At 44.4% G+C, this 23,754-nt stretch overlaps 1 protein-coding gene across 1 annotated transcript in view; it reads left to right on the forward strand.

Moving 5' to 3' along the window:
- LOC114698359 (methylthioadenosine phosphorylase) overlaps nt 1-23,461 on the forward strand; it is a 40,064-nt gene extending 16,603 nt beyond the window's left edge. Inside the window, exons 4-8 of the mRNA XM_028877018.2 lie at nt 475-642; nt 13,334-13,436; nt 14,304-14,543; nt 19,733-19,855; nt 23,036-23,461. Coding sequence (XP_028732851.2) covers nt 475-642; nt 13,334-13,436; nt 14,304-14,543; nt 19,733-19,855; nt 23,036-23,074 — 673 coding nt within the window. The 3' untranslated portion in view covers nt 23,075-23,461. The remainder of the gene's footprint in view (nt 1-474; nt 643-13,333; nt 13,437-14,303; nt 14,544-19,732; nt 19,856-23,035) is intronic.
- The last annotated feature ends 293 nt before the right edge of the window (nt 23,462-23,754 follow it).

Consider the following 23,754-nt stretch of genomic DNA (forward strand, 5'->3'; position numbering starts at 1 on the left):
TCAAAATAAATTTTTCTTTCAAAAAAAGGGGCAAAGAACCCTGTCTCCACGTATAGCCACAGTCTGTGATCCAGGTTGGGGTTGGATCTACATACAGTTCAAGAACTTTGATTCAGGGCTGGGCCATGGTGGTGCTCGCCTTTAATCCCAGCACTCAGGATGAAGAGCCAGGCAGATCTGTTGAGTTTGAGGCCAGCCTGATCTACAGGAGTTCCAGGACAGCCAGGGCTACACAGAGAAACCCTATCTCAAAAAAAAACAAAAAAAAAAAAAACAACAACTTTGATTCAGTTAAGCCTGTAACAGTGGTCATGAAAGAGCTGGTCTGTCATCCAAGCCAGCAGGAGCTAATAGATTGACCAGTTTCCTAGTTTACTCAGTTAGGCTGAAGGGGTGGGAGCGGTCTCTGTTTCCTTGTAACTGTTAAAATGCCTACCCTGATAGCTGATGTCCTACCTCAATCTCCTTCCTTAGACATGGGAGACAGCATACCATCATGCCTTCAAAAGTCAACTACCAGGCCAACATCTGGGCTTTGAAGGAAGAGGGTTGTACGCATGTCATAGTGACCACAGCTTGTGGGTCCTTGAGAGAGGAGATCCAGCCTGGTGACATGGTCATCATCGATCAGTTCATTGACAGGTAAGGGGTAAGTGGTCTTGTAGCTCACCATTTTCATCTCTGGGGGATGATGTGTGGGAAACATGGGTGAGGGGGTGGTGGGGAGCAGGACACAGAATCACTGTAAGCTTTTCGTTGTAGGGGTTTTATTTTTTTTAGCTGAACTGACAAATAGTAACTATATATTGGTGAACATAATTGATATATGTGGACGTAACGTGGTGATTTATATATATGTTCACCTATCACCTCACATACACACCTCACAAATCAGTTTGGATGCAAACATTGATTTTCAGTATATAATAGATATACCACATCACCACTGAAAGTTGACGTCCTTTGGCCAATTGTCTCCCAAGCTTCTGGTAAACACCGCTTTATCCTCCGCTTCTGAGTCTGCGTTTTAGATTGTGTTTGTGCATTGTCATTCAGTGTCTTGCTTATTTCACCACACCATATCTCCCCGGGTTCACTCACTCTGCTGCAAATGACCATTGTCTTTTTTCATGGTTGACTGTGTTGATCGTCAGTATTTTACATTTTCCCCATCTGTGGAAGGGCATCAGAGTTGATTCTATGGCGTGGCTGTAGTCAGTGATAAACTGGGTGTGCCAGGGTCTCTGTAATATGCTGACTTAGATACTTCAGATGTATGCCCAAGGACAGGTAGGTGGGTCTTGCTCTTGTCGCTTTCTTGGAGGACCCTCTGGGCTGATTTTCCTGTTGGCCGGACTGATTTACATTCCCACCAACAGTCAGGAAGGGCTTGTTTTCTCCCCTCTGCATGCATCTCTGCCAACCTTTGTTGCCGGCTTTCTTGATGAGAGCCGTTCTGACTAAGGTAAGATGGAATCCCACTATGCTTTTGATTGACGTTTCCCTAATGGCTAAAAAGATGTTGAACGTGTGTTTATCAGTTGTTTCTACTTGAGAGAAGTCCAAGCAGTTTGCTTCCCCGTTTATGGATTGGATTATTTATTATTTTAATTTCTTTAAGTTCTTTGTCTATTTTCATTTTTAATTCCTTGCCATATGAGTAGCTGGCAAAGATTTTCTCCCAATTTGTGAGCACTTTCTGACAGTTTGACTGTTGTATGTGTGGCTTTTTGTAGCTGGATGTGGGCCTATTTGCCCGTTGCTCCGACTTTCTGAGTCCTGCTGAAGGAAGTCCTTGCCTTGCCCAGGCCTCTATCTCAAAGTGTTCTTCCTCTGCTTTCCTCCATCACTTTTAAGGTTGCAGGTCTGATATTGAGGTCTTAGATCCGTTTTGAATAGACTCGTGTGTGTGTGTGTGTGTGTGTGTGTGTGTGTGTGTGTGTGTGTGTGTGTGTGCGTGCGCGCGCGCGCAGGATGAGAAGGCTCTAGTTTCTGGACTGTCTCATTTTCTCTGCACTATTAGAAATTGTCTTTTCCATCATCATATTTTGGGCCCCTTCCTCAGGAATCGGATGACTGCTTCCTCTGATCTTTGTTATCTCTTCCTTCTATTTTGGATTTGCCTTATTCTCATTTTTCTAAGACACTGGTGTGTATTTGGGTTATTTACTTGATATCTTTCTTAATTTTTAATACAGACGTTTATGACTACAAACCCCTTCTTAGAACTTTCTCTGCTGAATCCCACAGGTTCTAGTAAGTTGTGTTTATATTTGAGTGTAGGACATTTTTAATTCCTTCCGTGATCCCTGTAATGAACAACTCATTGTTGAAAAGTATGTTCCATCTTTATGTGGATAACGTTTCTGCGTTTTCTCTTGTTGGGTTCTAATATTTTTTCCAGTATGAGCTGATAAGATACAAAGAATTAGTTTACTTTCTTGGTATTTGGGGAACAGTTGCTCTGTGGCTTGAAGTGTGGTTCTTGGGGAGACAATTCCAAGAAGAATGTGCATTCCTCAGCTGTTGGATCGGATGTCCTGTAGTTCTCTACAAAGTCTGTTTGATCCATAGCATAATTAGCTCTGAAGTTTTTTTGCTGATTTTTTTTTTTTTTTAAAGGGTTAGGGGCCTGGATGATGTCTGTTGATGAAACTGTTCACACCATCTGCTGTTTATGTGTCTGAATCTGTCTGTCTCTTATGTGCAGTGAGTGTTTGTGCTATGCAGTTAGATATACCAACATTCAATGCAGCTGCACACTCTGAGCTTGGGCTCCTGGTTTCTCCTGCCATTTTAAAGTCCGCTGTTTCTGAGTGTCACGTGGCTCCTGACTTCACGGCTGCATTGCTGTGCCTTTCCACAGCACCTTACTTCTCCTTGCAGTTACGTGCCTGTGGTTGTGTTTCAACCCCAGGGCAGTGCGGGCAAGTGCTGAGAGTCTTAATAACTGCCCTCCAGTCTCTGCATCCATTTGTTAAGAAGGGAGAATATTGTTAAAAGAGTCTAGCAAGCATCAGAGACTAATTTACAGTGAAATCTCAAGTGATTAAAATTTTAGGTCTATTAAGTTTGATAAGGCTTTCTTTCTCTTTTTTAATGTGGCCACTGGAAATTTCATTTGAGAATCACATCTGCCTTCTGTGAACCAGCCACACCCGTATCGTATCCTCAATTTGTCAGAACTACCTGGTGGGTTCTGGAAATGTAGAGTATGGGCAGGAGCTCGCTTGGCAAGGGAAGAATCAGGAAACTTGACTTCGACTTCACTTCCAAACATGGGAAATAAGGAGAGAGTAGGTTTCTTTGGTATTAAAGTTCTAGACAAATTTTTGCTTTCTGTGATCACCTTAGTGACATCTGAAGGGTGATTGTTTTCTCTTTAAATGCCTAAAGCACCTCCTCGGGTCCTGGAAGAAACCTGGGCCGATCACAGAACCCAAGCACACCCCGGCTCTCATGCTCTTCTCCCTCCCCCAGTACGGTCTCACCCGGGCCTCCCTTCTCTCCTCCCAGATTTTGACTCTGTGGGTTGAAATGTTGTATGTGAGGGTGGGAAAAGAGTTTTAGAAAAGAATGATCCCATTTTCTGACAAGGGCTCCTAACCTGTCGATCTCTTTCAAGGATGTATATTTTCTTCTTAGAACAGAAATCTAATGCTTTTAAGAGGGGCTCATGGTCAAAATCAGCCTCACCTTCATGTCCGTGTCCTCTAAGGCATACATGGCACAGCTCCTGTGAAATGTTCCTCAAAATCCAAAGACTGAAAACAGGGATTCATACTGATCGTATTAAGAACCCATATGAGTCTTGTCCCCAGTAGATCTCCATGGTGACAGCTTCCTGCTGTCTTCAGTTTGATGAATCAGTTTCCTCTGCCTTGTAGAAAGTCCACATTGTCAGAACCACAAGTCAGTAGACCATTGAAAACAGAATCTGATTCAAGCTGGGGCTTGTTCTATATCTTCCTTCCTTCCTTCCTCCCTCCCTTTCTTCTTTCTTTCTTTGTTTTTAACACAACAGAGCATATAACTGTATCCGGTTCCCTTCAAGCCGCCAAAGGCCAAAGACAATTGATTATATTGGTTATTCCCACAGGTTGGAGTTGGGCTTTTCCGCTCAATGCTCCCATGACCTCTGTTGTAAGTTTTTCTTACCAGACTCCTTGTTTAGCCATCCTGGCACTGGTGGCCTTGGTTTTTAACAGCTGGTTCTGCTCTGAGCATGCCCAGCTTCTCATTTATAATCTGTTCTAGGTGATGGATTTCTAGGGAGTTGATCAAGAACATCAGAGGTTTTGTGTGCAATATTGGTAGCCTGTGTTGCGGAGTGTTGCATATAGCCGGTCCCACCAGACCAGTGATCTTCTTCAGCATACCCACTGTGCTGTTTTCTTTTTCTTGGTAGTCTAATAAGCAGTCCATTTGAAAGGGAAAAGAATAGGGCCTTTTACTTGGTCTAAGAGAATCTTGTCAGACATTTCTGTTTTAAAAGGACCTTATTGTACAGGGCATCCCCAACACCTATAATTTGAGGTTTGTCTCCTTTGGTGTATACCCTCATGTGTGGGTGGGGAATAGTCTTTAACTTGTCACCTGTGGGGAACCAAAACAGCCTGTTGTGTAAGTGGGAGTGGGTGGGTGGCTGTCACACAGGAGTCGGCGTGCCTTCCCTCCTCCAACTCTGGCTTTGCCATGCCGATAAAGATGGCTCAGCTGCTCTCAAGGCTCCATTTGGGCTTTTAGATGCTGTTTCGTCCTTGAATTTCATGTGTGCTTTCATTGCAGCGTCTTCCGATCTTTAGTGTCACTTTGGCAAAGTTGTATGAACCCCACTTGCTAGCTGATGGGGTCTGCAGCTACTTACTTTTTCACTACATAGTAACCATTCCTTTTTTCTTTTTACTTTATTTTTTTATTCTGTGTGCTGCATTGGTGTCTTGCCTGCGTGTATGTCTGTGTGAGGGTGTCAGATCTTGGACTTACAGACAGTTGTGAGGTGCCATGTGGGTTCATGGGAATTGAACCCGGGTCCTCTGGAAGAGCAGTCAGAGCTCTTAACCGCTGAGCCATCTCTCCAGCCCTGGTAAGAGTTCTTTTCACACCTCATATATCTTTGGAAATGCCGTGTCCTGAGCCCACCAGTGTCTGTGATGGGGCCTCTCATGAAGTCCCACACGTGATGGTACTGCTCCTCCCTACCTGGGGCTTGGCAAGGGCCTTGTGTGAACAAGGCAGATTTCCTGGAAGAGCCTTGGACAGATGTGCAGCTAGCTGTGCAGCTGCTCAGCCCGTCCCCTGTCGTTGTTTAGTGCCCGGCACAGCTTTCATCGAAGCCTGAGGCATTCTGTTGTCTCCTCCTCTGTCACTCGTGACACGCGTTCCCTCCATTTTCTACACTAATCACTGTTAGATACGATTACAGATCCTGCTGTTCGGGTAGAAGAAATGTCATGCAGTCCTGCCATTCAAGAGATCAAGAGGCCCCAGGGATGGGGACTTCCGGCAATTAATTATTTAATTTATTTATTTATTTATTTATTCCTTCCTTCCTTTCTTTTCTCTCTCTCTCTCTCTCTCTCTCTCTCTAGCTTTGAGCCTCTCCTTTGTTTTTTTTTAATACTTGACTTTATCAGGAATGTTTTACAGTTGACGGTTTTGTTTTGTTTTACAATGAAAAAAAAAAATAATGCAGCCCCAGACCCCAAAGATCAAAGAAAGTAAAGCGTGATTTGCAGTGCCGAGTGGTTTCTTTGAAGTGTGGTTAGCATGTTGGCCAATAGGACCTCTGGACCCTGATTAGGTACTGCTTAAAAAATGCAAAGAGCTGCCCAGCAGGCAGAGAAGACGCCCAGCTTTTTTGCTGGCTCTTCCCTCAGATGCCTTTGTCCCTCAGTATCCTCATCCCCTTCAGAATTCTAAGGGTGTTGGGTTTTATGTGCTCTCGAGATTTTTTTCCAGCTTATCCTCTTGCAGGAAGAATAGGAGAGGCCTGGGTTTGCCATTGCACTCTGACTCATCAGGAAAGTCCCGCAGTAGACAAATGGGCTGACAGATTATGCCTGTTTGTTTCCCCCTCCCAGAGATGCAGCCCTGCCTTGGGCTTCCCCATGATGTCACAGGTTAAGGCTATGGTCCTTTGGGGGTTTGCTCTGGTGTCCGTTCCTGGTCGGGCCTCTTCTCATGAGAAGTGTGGATAGTTTCTATGATTAGAAACAGAGACTCCTGAGTTGAGCGTTGCAACCTGCACATGTGACCACAACCTTCAAGAGGCCACAGCTGGAAGATAATGAGTTCGAGTATGGTCTGGATACCTGGGTTACGTAGTGAGACAGACCCTGTCTGAAACAAAAAAGGAAGGGATGGAGATGCATGAAGCAGAGTTCCTCAAGGAACCCTTGCGTTGCTCTGTCCCACTCAGGCAAGGGCAGACGGGACCATCCTGTCCCTGCTGCTTCTTGTGTGTCTTCCTCACGCTGTGCTGAGACCGTCACCTTTGATTTTATAAGGAAGCAGATACTATTGGGCATACACTCGCTGCCTGCCTTTCGACTCCCTTTCATTCATAACGTGTGTCCCATGTTCTCCTTTATCTAGTTGTGCTTAAAGTGAGGTCAACTGCTCCCCGGAAGTAGTTTGTCTTTATTCTGCTCTGGATCCTAGTTTATCTCTAGCTCTTCACAGTACTACCACGTCCTGTTGTAAAAACAGCTGTCCGATCTGGGTGCTGTGGTCAGTCAGTTGCAAGCACACAGTAATCTTTCACCCAGTTATGCTTGAGGAGACCTAGGTAAATAGATGCTATTCCATGCTAGCAAGTGAACCCTGGGGGATTTGAACTCAGGTGACTCTCAAGTCTGTCAACCTCATCCACGTGTTTCCAACTCTGCCCACCTCCCTGAGATACCTCAGATTTTGTGATTGTCTTCTGGCCCTTTGTTCATCTGTGGCGCTCAGTGGTCCTTGCGGGGACCCTCTGTTACTCTTGCGTCATTGACTCTCTACGTCATAACATCTTGTCTGCGGGCTTGAGCGCTCCCTCTCTCCTGCACCCTTTCTAGAGAGGACTCCCCTTCTCCGCCTGACAGCCCTTCATGTATCTTTTCATGTATCTTCCTGGAAGTGTGGCATACTCCAAGAAGCAGCCGCAAGCAGAACCTTCAGGGCTTTGAGCAGCAGAGGCTTCACCAGGGGAAATGGTGATGTCCCGATTAGCTATTTTCTTAGACCTTCTTGTCATTGGATGTGACTTGTTCCAACTTGTGGGTCTGTGCTTCATGATCTCTTGCACCTTTGAAGGAATGGTTTCTTCTATAAGTTTATCTTGAGAGAGCCCTGAACCTCTGCTTGTTCCCCTCTTTCCAGAAGAATATCAATGGTTATGATGTGATCACATCTTGCCTCCTGAACGGCAAGTCAAGTTACCTGTAAGTAATTCCATATGATAGAAAGGGTCACATCCTGCTCGTAGGACCTGACAGTTACTTAAATATAATCACTGCTGTTAGAAGCAGACCTTTTAAAAAGGGCAATCTGACCCATTAGTAGAGTTTAAAATGCCAAAGCCTTTCCGGCCAGCTTTTTCCCGCTTTTACAGTTTGCAAATCCTAAGCATAACATGGAGTGGTTCTTTTTCCTGCAGAGTATACCTGTGTGTGGCTGTTGTTTCTGAGTAAACAGCCCGGGGCAGGGATTACACAACCTGGTAAAATATTTCCATTAACCTGGACTGAGTCTGGGACATTTAGGAAACAATAACAGTATTAGCAAATGCATTCCTCTCTCCTTATTGTCCCTTACAGATGTACAGACTAAGATTAAATCACTGTCTCCGTCAGAGCCTTGAGCAAAATCCTTGTTGCTGTGGTCTGTTCTTCTGTGACCCTCAGACTTTGTGTTGAAATCCTAACCCTTAAGGAGATGGTACCAGATTTCTTTTCACTACCGCTATCAGAGTTAAGATGTTTGTTGTTGGTTTTGTATTTTGAGGGTTGTTTTTTTTAATTTATTTTATGTGTACGGATGTGTTGCCTCTGTGTCTATGTGCACCACATACATGTCTTGTGCCCTCAGTGGTCAGAAGAAAGAGTTGGATCTCCTGGAACTGGTGTACGTAGGTGGTTGCGAGCCACCACGTGGGTGCTGGAAACCAGACCAGATCTTCTGTAAGTGCTCTTAACTGCCGAGTCATCTCTCCAGCCCCCTCCTCCCCAAAGTTAGAATTTTTATACTGGTCTGTTGCTTAGTGAGCAAGATCTCCTAAGACATAACAGAGAATAAAAGAGGAACCATTCGGCCCCTTTACTGAAGTCTCTCATCTCGGAGGTGTGTCCATTGGTTGCTTCTTCTTTCTTCCTTTTTTTGTTTTGTTCTTGCTGCTGTTGTTATTACAATAATCAGTTAGGAATGCTCCTGAGACTGGAGCAGAGGGATCATCCTCATGAGCTGGGAGAATCCCTTCCCCAGAAACCGTCCTTGTTGCTTTGCAGCAAGTTAACTGACTCATGTGCACTCACCCACTCGTGCTGGGGCTTGCTGGGTACAGAGGCTGTATTAGGAAACCACCTCAGAGGTGTCTTTCCTAGAAGATGGGTGTTTTTCTGCAGTGTGTTTTTTAACTCTACATGTCTTCAAGGGAGAGTATGATCTAACAAATATACCCTCAAGCCAATCCAAGGGTCTCTGCTTAAGAAACAGCCTACTGGTCAGTTTTTCTCTGGGTTTTTCTCCTGTCCTACGTCTGAAAGACTACCTTGAGCTCATCTCTCTTGACAGTGCGAGCTTATTTGCCTCCTTCACTCTTTTAAAGAGATGCTTTGTTTGTGCATTTTTGTTGTTGTTTTTAGCACCTGTCCTGGTTAGTTTAGTTTGAATGGTCAACACAACTTAGAATCATCTGGGAAGAGAGTCTCAGTGATGTATTATCAAGGTTAGGTTGACCTGTGGCTGGTGGTCTTGATTGTTGATTTACATAGGGAGAGCTGGTCCACTATGGGCAGCACCATTCCCTAGGCAGGAGTCCTGAGCAATATGAGAGGGGAAAGCTGCCCGAGAGCAAGCCAGTAGGCATTCATTCTCTGCATCACTACGTGACTGTAATATGACCAGCTCTTCCAAGCCTCTTGTCACTGTGAATTCCCCACAGTGATGTATAACCTGGGATTGTGAGCAAAATCCCGTTCTCTCCTAAGTTGCTTGTTGTTAGAGTATTTTGTCGGCAACAGAGACGAAGCTAGAATAGCATCTCCCCTTCCTGGCAGCCTCAGGGAGTTTCAGAAGTTTCCTTGATTTGAGGCCCATCAAAATGCCAGGCTCCCATGTTGGCAGAAGAGAGTGCAGAAGCAGATGTTCCACATGCAGCAGTGGCCAGTGCCAGCCACTGTATTATCCCATTTCACCCTCACATTTGGGAGGAAGTGGCTTTGTCCCTACTTTTAAATATTGGAAGATCTAAGGGGCAGAGATCAGAATGATTTTTTCCCCTAGAAGCAAGCAGCTAGTGAGTAGTAAAACCAGCCTGGTGGTCATTCCCAAAAATCCATATTTAGCCGGGCGGTGGTGGCGCACACCTTTAATCCCAGCACTCGGGGGGCAGAGGCAGGCGGATCTTTGTTAATTCGAGGCCAGCCTGGTCTACAGAGTGAGATCCAGGAAAGGCGCAAAGCTACACAGAGAAACCCTGTCTCAGGAAAAAAAAAAAAAAAAAAATCCATGTGTATTCAGGAGGCAAAACTAATCTATTTCTTTGGTAGAGGGGTCAGACTGGGTTATCTTCTATCAAACTACATCGTATTGATTTCCTATTGCTGCCCCAAAAAATTAATTACAAACTGAGGGACTCACCACAAATGTATCGTCTTGTTATTATTGGTTAGTAGTTTAACATGAGTCTCACCGAACCTTTAAAAGAGAAAAAAAGCTGTTGGCAAGGCTATACTGCTTTCTGGGAGGTGCTTAAGGTGGAGTCCCTGTCCTGACCCTTGGTCCCCTATGCTCTTGGCTTATGGCCCACATCCATCCAGGGCCAGTGATGATGGAGGAGGTTCTTGCCATCTCTCTGACATTTACACATCTGCTGCCCTCTTGCAGGACTCCTCTAGTGACGACGTTGTCCCCGCATAATTGATCCAGAATAACCTTTCTGTTTTGAAGTCAGCTTCATACTAGCCATCAGCTACCTTTGTTGCCCTTTGCCATGTAGGGGTAAAATAATAATCAAAGCTTCTGGGGATAAGTGTGTGGGCATCTGGTGGGGTAGGCGTTACCCAAGTGTGACCTTGAGATGTGATTGCATCCGAGTGTATTAGGGGTAGCCGCTGAAGTTTTTGCTGCTCTTGCCATCTTTGAGCAAGTGTGCAAGTATGTCAGTCTGTTTCGGCTGCTATCACACAATACTGCAGACTAACTAGCTTCTAAACAACAGAGATTGCTTGGTTAGAAGGCTGAGAAGACGGGGGAAAGGTGTCAGAAGATCTGGTGTCTGAGAAGAGCTGGCTTTCTTGGTATCTCTTGCTGTGTCCTTGTGTGCTTAGTTCTCTGGGTCCTCTTTTTTCTGAAAGGGCCCTAGTACCAGTCCTGAGGGTGCTGTGTGCCTCCTGATAGTATGACCTTAAGGGGTAGGATTTCAACGTGGAAATCTAAAGGTTATATGAGCCTTATATGTAGCTGTGAGGATTCTGCTTTAAATGGACAGATAGAAATTGAGGTGTTAAGGAGTTTGTACAAGACACATTTGGTTTAAAAAAAAAATTCAAACCGTATCACTCAGCCAATGATTGAATGACACCGGTCAACTATAATTTTGAATCTAGATGAGCTGGTTTGGTTGGAAATGGGAAGTGACCTTTCAGCTTTGTTAACAGTCTCTTTTCTGAGGCTGTCTTTGTCTGAAAGACTCTTCCAGACTTTGACTGAATCCTAGAGATTCGATTTCTCTGACAGATTCTCACAGCAAATCCACAGATGATACATATTTTGCTTTAAGATTTCCTTTGGGGGTGCCTTGCACATTTCCCAGCTGTGGTTTAGTGAAAACAATTGTATTTATATAGCGATTTAGTTTTTGGTCATCAGCCGTTCCACTGAACACAGTGACACTTCAGCTAGTGGTGTGGATGCCACAAAAGGTGTATCTTTGTTGGGGGGTGTTGATTTTATTACTGCTTTTCCTCTCTTCCATGATGTCTCTTGCAAGGTCAAGTTCTGTGGGTCCTTGGCCTGTGGCTGACTTCTCAGGTGTCTTTCCTATGAGTTATCAGGGTGTCTTGATTGACTTATTTCTCCTAATGCCTTTATAAATGAAAGAATGAGCACTATGGGTTGTTGGGGTTTTTTGTTGTTGGTTTTTTGGTTTGGTTTGGTTTGGGTTTTTTTTGTATGTTTTGTTTTGTTTGAGACAGAGTCTCACTGTGTAGACCAGGCTGGCCTCGAACTCTCAGAGATCCACCTGCCTCTGTCTCTGCCTCTGCCTCCTGAATGCTGGAATCAAAGGCATATGGCCCCAGGCCTGGCTAATACTATACTTTATTAGAAAATGGGAGAATCAAAAATATGCAGAATTAGCTATAACTATATGTTATTAGATACCTTCACCCTTCACATTTAATAAAAAAAAAAATTGTAAACTGTTCCATTAGAAAGCGGTACTCAAGACCAGTCAATAAGTATCAAGTAACATAGCATGATGTAGTGCATGTTCATTCGTGTGTTTGCCACAAGGCAGAGACCTGGAGAGACAGAGAAGCAGTGGACACGTTGAAGAGGTAGGTGTTCCTGCGTGGACACCTGTTGCCATAGCTACTAAAGGTTTTCGTGTCTCTGCTTCATAATCCCAGTTGCAAGTGGAGACATTGATACAACCTGACTCATCAAAGACTAAAACCAAGCAGATTGTGATAACGTAGTAGCATTGTTTTGTTGGTCAGCCTTCAAGGAAAAACCCTGCTGATGTAGGTTAGAGATGTCATTTGGCCCAGTCTTCAGCTTCAGCTGGATTTGCTGTAGGGTTAACTCTTGACTTCTTCAAGCACATGAGAAAAAGTGAAGAACTGTAGAGATGAGGTTTGCATTCTTCCACAGCGATAGGGCTTCTTCATCTCCAAGAGAGGTGACGAGTGCCAGCTAGAGTCACTGAGTGTGACATAGACCGAGGAATAGTCAGTTGTGGACAGTAGATACACCAACTGTGTAAATGGAACCAGCAAAAAAAAAAAAAAAATTCCATTTCACCCCACTGCCACCCCTGGAAAAAGACCAGATATTGTGCCTTCAGCTTTCCTGTATCCCGTCCCTCCCTCGTCTCCCCTTCTGTAGGAAGTAGCCGGGAGTGTCAGGGTGCAGTTTCCCTGAGTTACTAAGTAGTTCAAGTTTAGAAAAATCAATGCACATAAAAAGCAGTTTGTATTTTTTTTTTTTCTGAAAGCTTTTAGAAAAAAAGTTGAGTGAGCTGGCAGTGAATTCATCTTTGCCCATCTTTTGTGAATTCCAAAAAAAAAAAGATTTCTAGCCAGGAGGAGGTGGCGCAAGCCTTAAATCCCAGCACTTGGGAGGCAGAGGCAGGCAGATCTTTGTGAGTTCGAGGCCAGAGTGAGATCCAGGAAAGGCTCGAAGCCACACAGAGAAACCCTATCTACAAAAACAAAAAAAAAAAAAAAAAAAAAAAGATTTCTAGCAAAACACTTGAAATAAAAAACTTGAGACCTTGTTAAAGTGGATTGAGAAGCAAGCCGAGCAAGGAAACAGGTTCCCTGTGGAGCAGGACAATCCAGCTGCTTTCTTCAGAGGATCAATGGCCTGGAAAAATGTGACTAGGGTCAAAGCAGGAATTATTTTTACCTTAAAGATACGACAGTCAAATGTGGGTTAGGACCTTGTATGGACTGAAACAAAGCAATTGTTTTTTAAGATTTTAGGGAGACCTGGGTGTGGTTGAGTCAATGCTAACAATTTAAATTTATGCAGAAGCTAACAAATAGAATGAGTCTGACACAGTTTGGGGAACTAGTGGTCCAGGCACTGGACTCTGTGGTCTTCTGCATATGTTGTGGTGATGAAATGTTTCAGGTTGACTTTGGGTTTTACCCGCCCTCCCTGAGGTCCCGATGAGGTGTCCTTAACAGTCTCAAATGGGTACACTTTTGTTCCTGGTTAGGAGCGTGTTGCAACCTGCCCAAAGCTAAAAAGAGCCCAATTCAAACCTGAAAATGCTCTGTGACCTTCACTTATCTAGAGCTATTGGATGTGGAGTGACCCAGACACAGCGGAGTCACTCACCCTCAGAGGACAGAGATGGTACTGTGACAGAAGTCAGAACCTCACCACTTTCTCTTTCTAGGACATCCCTGAGGCCTCAGACCTTCTATGATGGAAGTCACTGTGGCGCCAGAGGAGTGTGCCACATCCCAATGGCTGAACCGTTTTGCCCCAAAACAAGAGAGGTTTGTAGTCTCTGACAGATAGACCAGAATAAAGTATAAAGTCTTGGTGTGCTATCTGTCTGCTGTAGTTGGCCGGGTAGTAATTCCTCTTCCTCCCTCAGCTTTAGTTTTGAAATGCAGTGGCTTCACGGGGAGTTGTTTCCCATTGCTAATAATACCTCCACTCTCAGTTATTTTAAGCAGAAACATGCTATCTGCTGAGCCATCTCTCCAACCCCAGGAAACTTTAATGTTTCTTTAAAAGAAGAAGAAAAAAACAAAAAAAAACAAAAACAAAAAAAAAAAACAACCTGTGTATGGCCTTACAGTAACAAGTAATGAATGCCCAGATAAGTCGGTCTCTGGAAAGAAAAATTCAGGACAACCATTCTCATTTCACCATATGGTCTCGGAGGGGCAGCAAGCTAAAGAAAAATGACTTTCTACAAAGCTTTCCAGAAGACCACAGAGTCTGTGGCTATACAGCCCTGCACCTTGGAACCTGGCACCTGGCCAGCACTTTGATCTGTGCGTGACAAGTGATACCTTAGCTGAGCAAGTGTGATGGAAATAGAAACCTATGACGCACGTCCAGACTGAAGCCCTGGCTTAGCCTTTCTAAGTTCTTCAAAAGGGAATGAGATTCAAGCACATAAATCCAAATCTGCTGTTTTCTCTAAAAGCTATGAGCTATGTGTGCAGTGGACCTGGACAGTAGGAGTGTGTGGGTATGGAGCTAGACAGTATCTTTCCGTGGTCTAGGTTTCCCCTAAGAACATTGTAGTAAGAGTCTGCTGTAGGTGATTAGTTTGCTAAGCGTCATAGAAAAATAAAATCTTATACCGAATGTAGGTTTGTGTGATTTGAGACTGGTTCTTCCTTTTTCAGGTCCTCATAGAAACAGCTAAGAAGCTTGGACTTCGATGCCATTCAAAGGGGACAATAGTCACAATTGAGGGACCTCGTTTCAGCTCTCGGGCAGAAAGCTTTGTATTCCGCACTTGGGGTGCGGATGTTATCAATATGACTACAGTTCCAGAGGTGGTGCTTGCTAAGGAGGCTGGAATTTGCTATGCAAGCATTGCCATGGCAACCGATTATGATTGTTGGAAGGAGCATGAAGAAGCGGTGAGTGCAAGTCTCCTCTGACCATGTGTGGTATCGACTTCTGGGTGCCATGAGTTGTTAAAAGAATGTCTCATTCATTGATTTTCTTTGGATTCATCTTGGGAAGGTCCTTTCTACAGCATTTTTAAGTTTTCATTCGGCTTTATAAGCTATTTCCTGTAGTTCCTATTAGAAGATAAGATCTTCCATGGGGGGTGGGGAGGTGCTTATCTGAGAATCAATCATGATTGACATTGTACGTATGTAGATGTGTTGAGAATCATCGAGGCTTGGGCCTGCCTTTAAAGGTAAAGATATACTTTGAGTGTTGTTTCCTTGTGCTGTTGTTTATTCTGCTTATTTTCATGGAGAAAGAAATCCTAGTAAGAAAACCCTGAGTCCCTATCCTGTTCAATGTACTGTGGCTGGATGCTGTGCTCAGCCTGAGACTATGCCAGCAAATACATGTTCTTTAAGGAGCCAGCATTCTGTTTGTGGAAGGTGGAGGTTGTTATCTTAGTCAGGATATTCAGAGGTTTTGTCCATTGTCCTTCATGGTAGGGAGAATGGCAGCACACAGGCAGATACGATGCTGGCAGATAAATGCTGATCCCCAGGCAACAAGAAGAGAGAGAGCCACTGGGCCTGCCTTGGGCTTCTGAAACCCCAGAACCACCCCTAGTGGCTTCTTCTAACAAGGCCACACCTCCTGATCCCTCTCAAGTTCCATTCTCGGATGTCCAACCATTCAAATATTTGAGCCTGTATGTATTCCTACTCAAACCACCACAGAGGCTAAGCAAAGGGTTAGAAAGGAATAGTGCTGAGTGTTTCGAGTTGCCTGGACCAAATATTTAAAGTCTGTGAGTGCTGCTTGGCAGTGTGATAAGATGGGCAGGATTGAGAGACACCCAGAGAGGGAGCAGTGGAGAGAGGGCAGGATGAGCCGTGGCAGGGCCGTGGACTGTGGTAAGGATTGCAGACAGGTCGATGGGGGATACTGGACAGGGAGCAGAGCAAGGCCCAGCCAGGACTTGAAGGTGTTGGGCCTAGAACTGAAGTTGGGCCTCCCAAGACAGCATTTTCATCATGGAAAGCGTCAGCTTCGGTGAAGCGGTCACCCTGGTTCCACGATACCAACCATGGCCACACATGACTCTACCCACTCCTCCCTCCCCACCCTCTTTTGAAGGTAAACATTTCCTAAAAGGTCTCTTAATTCAAAGCGAAAACGTAACTGTACCACGATTTGTACAAAGAAGTGATATTTCTTACTGAATCTCTAGACTATTGGCAGTTTTCTTCTGATCACAATTTTATCAGCTTGATCAAATCAAGATCTCTTGTTTTGTGTTGTGTGTCAATGATAGGCCCGTACAATCTCCTTTATTAACTCTTTCCTCAGTACCAAGAATTGAGCTTAGGGCCTCGCATATGCTAAAGTACTCTATCACTGAGCCATGTTCTTAATCTGCCTTTTTATTTTGAGTCAGGCTTTCACTAAGTTTCCCATCCTGGCTTGAACTTGGTACTCCCCCTGCTTCTGTCTCCCAAGCAGCTGGGATTACAGGCTCAAGTCACCAAGGCCCTGCCATGCCAGGCTTTTTAAAATGGAGAAGTTAAGAAAAGCCATGAAAGAATTTTAGAAGTATAGAGGTGAGTGAGCACATGCATTTGGAGGCGTTGACTCTTCTAGAGGGCTGCTGTGTCAGAGAGCACCTGTCTCTCCGTCTAGTTATACACAAAACAGTGTTACATGGTCTTGTCATCTCTCTGCCCATGTGTGGGTGTTGGGCAGCAAAAAATGAATCCCAATTCTTTGGTTTTGTCACTGTGTATTTATAGGAGAGTTTTGAGGCTGACTGTATCTGGCTTGGCAGCATATCTAGCTACTCCCAGCTTCATGGTGTAGAGAAGCTGCTTCCAATTAATGGGGAACATTAGCTCCCATCACTTCCTGACGGCAGATTGCTTCCTGCCGGAAATGGTCTGCTCAGTCTCGAGTTAGACGCCTCCTCTCGGGTGGTTGTTAGGCCAGCTGGGGGCTGGAAAGCAGAGGACTAAGTTCTGCATGTGGTAAGGACTAGTCATGATAGGCGCCACAAGAAAGACACACACAAACACGGCATCCACTCAAACAGCCCTCCATGTCATTGTGCTTTAAACAGATGTGCAGCCTGACGTGACAGGGTTCCGGAGTGGTCTCAACTCACCTCAGTTTCCTTGTGACACTCAACGAGTTATTTAACTTGATTTCTCTGAAATGAAGCCAGGACATGGAGGGGGCGGGGGGGGGGGGGTGGGGAGGGTGATTTCGTTATGACTCTGACTTTGGACAGAAGGTTTCAGCTAGTTCACGTGGCGGGGAAGACGGTCATAGCAGCTCCTATAATCACACTCAGGTAGCAAAGAGAGCTAGAGTCAACAAGGAAGGGGCAGTGCCTTTCCAAGACCATCATCCCAGTTACCCATCAGGCAACAACCTCCTAAAGCAGTGGTTCTCAACCAGTGGGTCGCAACCTTTCATCAGGGTTGCCTGAGACCATCAGAAAACACAGATACTTACATTATGATTCATAACAGTAGCAAAGTTAACAGTTATGAAGTAACAACGAAAATAGTTTCATGGTTGGGGGCCACCACAACACGAGGAACTGTATTAAAGGGTGACAGCATTAGAAAAGAGAGGTAACAACTGTTCCCACTGAGGAGGAGCAGGGATCCAAGAAGGGTCAGAATTCAGGGCCTGAGTACAACCTACAAAAGCCCAAGCCACTAGCCACTTTTACAAAAACCCAAGCCTGCCTCTTAAAGAGTCCACAGTCTCTCAAAACATGAGCCTGTGGGAGGCATGCCAGAGTCAGACCATAAGTGGTTAGGAGAATGCTGATTCACAGGAGTGTGTTATCACAGTCACTCCATGGAGTGGGCGTGCAGAGAAAGTAACCTTGGCGGTTTGCGCTCCGCCTCTATGTGAGGGTTAGGTTGTTGCTGTGAGTCACAGGGTCAATAGGAAGGGGATTTTGAATGGATCCCAGCAACAGGAACAAAGAAAAGAGAGGTCAGAGTCCCATGAAAAGTATTTGGAAAGAAGTATAAATAAATGGTAAGTCTGGCTGCCACAAGCCCCTGCATCTAACGGCTTAACTTAAAATGCACCTTAAAATGTGACATGTGTGCCACACTGTAGCAGAGCTTCTGCTCCTGTGGTACCCACATTTTCTCACCACATTCTTGGTGTTTGTAGAAGCCACCTGGATGAGGAGACACAAAGTTGTAATCATGTGTCCCTGAGTCTTGGCTTTCTTATAAGTGGAATAAAGCAAGGCAAGGATTCTGGGCCTGATGGTCAGCTTCCCCTTTAGGAACCAGTCATTCATACACAAGGGTAGATAACAGCATGAGCACTTAGGAGCCCAGGCACCTTCTCCAGTCATCCGGCCAGTTTATGCCCAGTACTGTTCATCTGTGCTTCCATAATTTTAATCCAGAAACATTGCAGGAAGTAGTTAAGTAATTAAATTATAATTGTTATTTCAAAAGCGTGAGCAAAATTGTAGTTCCTAGTTAAATGTCCTAAGTGACATGCTCATACACACACACACACACACACACACACACACACACACACACACAGTTTCTGAGATCCAATTTAGAGCCTAATTTATTCCGGGTTAGCATTCTCCCACTGAGCTACATCCCTAGTCCTCAATGTGATTTTTTTTTTTCTTGTAAAGAAACTAAGATGCCAAGCATAGTTGGTACATGTCTGAATAGCAGTGCCTGGCAGGGCAGAAGCAGGAGAATCATGAGTTCGAGACCAGTGGGAGCCTGCCTCACAAAATAAAATTAAGTTTTAAAATTAAAACAAAACAAAACCAGGACAAGGAAGAGGGAAAAGGAAGCCAGGAACCAGGGCCTGGTCCTGTTGAGTCTCCCACACTGTGGTTGCTGCGAGCTTCATCTTGATATAGCGTGTGTCTCTGTCATATATTGGAAGCTGGGTCTAGATATGGAAGGGAAATTGAGCATCGTGATACTGTTTTGTGACAGGAAACACAGAATGGGTTGGAATTTTTTTCAGTCCCGGTTTGTTTGTTTGTTTTCCTGTGGGTTCTTGGGTTTAGTTTGTGGTGTTAACTGCCGGTTCATTAACTAGGAGTCATAAAAATGATGATAATTTGATTCTTTTGATTTTTTTTTCCCTTAAAAAAAAGTGTGTTTAGAATACTTAGTTCATGTTTGGTTATCCAGTACAGCAAGTTTTAGGCTGGAATTAGTTTTTCTATGTACCAAGAAGGGTGGTGGTGGGTGCTGCTGCTGCTGCTTCTTGATATCTGTGATGTTTTCTCAGGCTTTTCGGAAATAGAGTTGAGGTGCTCTAAGGCTTTCCCCTAAGATGAAGAGTAGTGTTTGGGGCTCGGGGGACTGAATTTGGAGTGAGCAGACTTTACAGCACAGGTCTGTTTTAGTCTGTTTAGGCAGCTATAAGAAAATCCCATTAAAAGGAGCTCCTAGACGGAAAAAAGGGAAAGCCTTGTTTTTATGGTTCTGCAGGTTAGGAACTATAAGATCAAGTCTGTCTGGCGAGGACCAATTTTGTAGTCATATTCTCACTGAACTCACATGACGAATAATGTGTCTTTAGTTACTTTTAAATTGCTGTGATAAGAACCATAACCAAGACATCTTATAGAAGAGTTTACTGGAGGTGTACAGTTCAGAGGATGAGTCCCTGTTCATCATGACAGGGAATATTGGAGCAGGCAGGTAGTTATGGCCCTGGAACGGTAGCTTAGAACATATATCTTGGTCTGAAAGAGTAAGGCAGGGAGAGCTACAGTGCCCCCCAGTGACACACCTCCTCCAGCAAGGCCACACCTCCTAATCCTTCCCAAACAGTTCCACCAACTGGGGACCAAACATTCCTAATATATGGGCCTAAGGGGGCATCCTCGTTTAAACCACAGCAGCTGGTGTGGGGGGCTCACTGTGATACCAGACCCCATTCCTAAGAGCACTGCTGGCCTGACCTAATCAATTCCCGAGTCCCCCTTCCTGACACCCTCTCAAAGGAGGATGAGGTTCCTAAAGATGAGTTTGGAAGGGCCACAAACATTGACACCATAGCAAAATAGGGACTTGGTTGGGTAAGTTATTCTGTGAGAAGCAGCTCGTGCTAATAAAACCCTGTGCTCTTCTTTCTCAAGGTGTCAGTGGACGGGGTTCTAAAGACCATGAAAGAAAATGCCAACAAAGCCAAAAGTTTACTCCTTACTACCATACCTCAAATAGGGTCAATGGAATGGTCAGAAACGCTCCGTAACCTGAAGGTGAGTGGCCTCACACCCGTAAGCAGCCACTTCCGTGGCTTCCGCCACATTTTCTCTTGTTTTCACCTCACGTCTGGTCCCTCTCCTTGTGCGGTGTCTGCAAGTCAGCATTTTGTTGTTGTTTTCAGCAACTGTTCGTGCCTTGATTGCTGCTCCCTCTGCTGACTGAGAGTGCTGCCTGTGCCTGGGGTGGGAGGTTTGTTAGCTAGTGTCCCAGGTTCTTTACATGGTCCTGGCGTTATCTTTATGTCTTGGTTCGAAGACTGGTGTGCTCCATATCTATGGCTTCCGGCATTTCCAGCTCTTTTCTCTTGGGTAGATTCGTACAGGGGGCAGACAGGCCTTTGCAGCCAATACTTCTTACTTACTATATCAAACAAAATGGTAGCGGAAAATATGTGACATGAAACTAAGACAGTTAATGATGATAAGCAGATGACAAGTTGCAGATTGGTAGATTTTCAACTCCAGTATTCATCCTAAGGATATAATTTCAACTGGCTGGGAAGCTTAGAAAGCGTCATTTTTATTTGGACGTTCTGTGACTCTTGATTAACCGGGGTAGCGAGGAGCCTCAAGCTTCACCTTCCCCTTTTATCCAAAGAGGAAGTACCTCCAGGTGTCCTCAAGCATATCTGTACTCTTAGATACCTTGACAGTCACTGACAGGGCATGGGACAGGTTGATAGAGGCTGTCCCTACCTGAAATTACCACTGAAGAGCTCAGGAATGAGCCACAGTTTCAGTATGGTGGAGGCATTGTGCAGTGGTGAATGATTAATAGTGTTTTCTGTCTCGCATGGAATGCTTCAGGGCAGCCAACGTGAAGCCACCCCGGAGTTAGAACGTAGCACCTGTGAACTGGTGCAGACAGGCTGCGGCACCCCGCTGTGACCACAGGGTCTCAGACTTTAGGACTGGGAAAGCCAAGAAGGTTATAATTCATAACGTCTTCCCTGAGAGGAGACTTCCCTACCGGTTTCTACACTGGATACCTTGGAGATAAATGTTCATTTAATGAGTACATAAATTTCCTCCCATGAAGTGTTCTGTCACAGCTGAGGTACAAAATGATCTTGTAATTTTCCTAACTTGAGGCGAGACACAAGATAAAAAAAATCTACCAGTTACAAAATGATGGTTTGAACTACTAAACAGTTTCTTACAAACCAATGTCTAAGCGGCCTGACTTGAGTTCCTCTGTGGCCACTTCTGAGTCAGTGTTGGACTCACACAATAGGATCCGGTTTCGAACTTTGCCGTCTTCCTGCTGACCTTCCGCTCACTATGGTTTCACACACCAAGTCAGTTCCTTAAAAAGAAATCTGAGACATGCTCAGACATGTATAAATCTGTAAAATGAATCTTTAAAAGGTCTTATTAATTGAAAACCTGGAGCCAGATGTTGGGGTAAATTCTAAAAGATCAGAGAGACAGAACAAGCCACAGCCAACCTCACCTTACCAACTCCTCAGCTGATCCTGTTTCCTCAAACTTAAAGCCTCTGAGTCCTCATCCGAAGAGATCTCAGCTGAACTGCTGCTAAAAGCCTCAAAGCTTAACAGCCTCTAGTTTCTGGTCCTCAGGCCTTATATACCTTTCTGCTTCCTACCATCACTTAACTGGGATTAAAGGTGTGTGTCTTTCCCAAGCAAGATATGAGATCTCAAGTGCTGGGATTAAACGTGTGAGTCACCATGCCTGGCTGTTTCCAGTGTGGCCTTGAACTCACAGAGATCCATCTGGATAGATCTCTGCCTCTGGAATACTAGGATTAAAGTCATGTGCTACCACTGCCTAACCTCTATGTTTAATGTAGAGGCTGTTCTGTTCTCTGACCCCCAGATAAGTTTATTGGGGTGCACACTATATCAACCACATAAATCAATGATCTTTTTGAAGCTGATATTGTATGGCTTTATAAGTATGCACTTTAAAGTGGGTTAATAGACAAAATGGAGTGCTGAGGTCTCCATTCTGGAATAGTAAGGAAACCGGTACTAATAATTCTTACTCTGAATCATATTTTCAGTCATCAAAGCACTGAAATGTGTATCATTCATTCACTCACTAGTTCATTTCAGAAGCACCCATTTACCTATTGTGTGTCAAGCTCCAGATGAGAACAAACCCCAGCTGTAGGGCATGGCAGTACATGCCTTTAATACCAGCAGAGGCAGGCAAATCTCTGAATTCAGGGACAGCCCGGACTACATAGTGAGTTTCACGGCAGCCAGGGCAACACAGTGAAATCCTATCTCCAAAACAAAGAAAATTTAGACTACCCCAAGACTCCCAGTGATGATGAATTGCCAATTGAGACACATTAAAACTTCAGTGACCTTACAGTGATGTAAGGATAAGGGGTAGGGGTTGTGTGAATGATAATTATTCAGGCTGGGAGAAGGTATATATAGTACACCCTGATGCCTGTCAAAGTGGGGGGACATGAGTGATTCTCAGAGCAGTTCCCTGAGATGAGCAGTACCAACCTCACTTGTCAGAAAGAAAAGGAAAAACCAAGAGTTAAAAGTTGCTCCTAAAGTCCCATGTCTGGTTAGTGTTGTTGCTATTTTGTTTTGTTTCTCCGTTGACATTTTTAGAATTTATGTATGTATGTATGTATGTAGATGTTCATTCTATAATGAACATGTGGTTCTCTTCCCACTGTGTGGGTCCTGGTGATTGAACTCAAGCTATCGAGCTTGGTGAAAATACCTTTACCCCCAGAGCCATCTGGCCAGTCCTCATGAGTGGTTTTTAAATTTTAGTGAACACAGAAATTATCTGGAGAGTTTAATAATGCCTCATGAATCCTTACTATACTCCACAGAAATCTGAATGTTTTTTCTTGTTGTTTTCACTTGTTAAGAAGTGTTGGTGTCATCCACCCTTCTGAATGCTTAAGGGAAGTTCCTTGTTGTGTATCCTGCATTTTGGGCAGTTAACTACTTAGATGCAAGAATATAGAACATTGGTCTGGAATGTGACCATTGACAGCGAACTTCTGCCCTCCGGGGGTTCCTCCATTTGTGCTGTAAGCCTGTACGTATTTAAGGTTTCTTCCCTCTTTCAATAAACGGCATTCGACATCCAAAAAAAAAAAAAAAAAGAAGTGTTGGTGTCATTAGCATGCTCTCTGCAGCCTGTAGCTCTTCATCTCTCCTTCCTTCCTTTCAGAACATGGCCCAGAGTTCTGTTTTACCGCCAAGACATTAAAACAGCATGGCCGCCACGAGGAGACTTACTACTACTTCTAGTCTTTGGGAGATTTTGCTTAAACAAAAACAGGGCAGTTATGTGGTCTTCATGCCTTTGCCTGGAAAGAAGAACATAGAAAGAGAGGCATCGCGCTCCAAGATACCCACACCTCCAGAACCCAGAAGGAAGACAACGGCCTGCAGAAATGTAAGAGAACAAAGCAAGCCCGGACCTTGTCAATCATTTCTCCTGTTAAACTGACAGCAGTGAAGTCTGGCGAGAACACCCATTTCCCGGAGTATGAGCTGGAAACGGGACTGTAGGGTTGTAAATTGGCGCCATCTTTCGGAAGGGCGGTTTGGTACAATGCATCTGAGGCTTAAATATACTTAATGCACTTTGGTATGCTAGGATTTTCTCTTTAAGAAGTTAGGGGAGATTCAAAGAATCACATGTAATGGCTGTTACCAATCATCACAAAATACTCAAAGCATTCTGAATACCGAGAAGGTAGATGGATGTAACGTGTTTCCGTTATACTTGAGCTATGAAGCAATCAGGTGGTAATCATGTTTTCTCATGGAGAAATGGTCACTTCATGCTATGAAATGAGGGAAAAGGGTATAAGCATTTATGATTCTGTTTGTTTTAAATGGTGTGTAAATGTACAAAAAGAAGACTAGAAGGGAATATACATA

The sequence above is a fragment of the Peromyscus leucopus genome, chromosome 2 (genome assembly GCF_004664715.2).
Source record: "Peromyscus leucopus breed LL Stock chromosome 2, UCI_PerLeu_2.1, whole genome shotgun sequence".
Lineage (NCBI taxonomy): Eukaryota > Metazoa > Chordata > Mammalia > Rodentia > Cricetidae > Peromyscus > Peromyscus leucopus.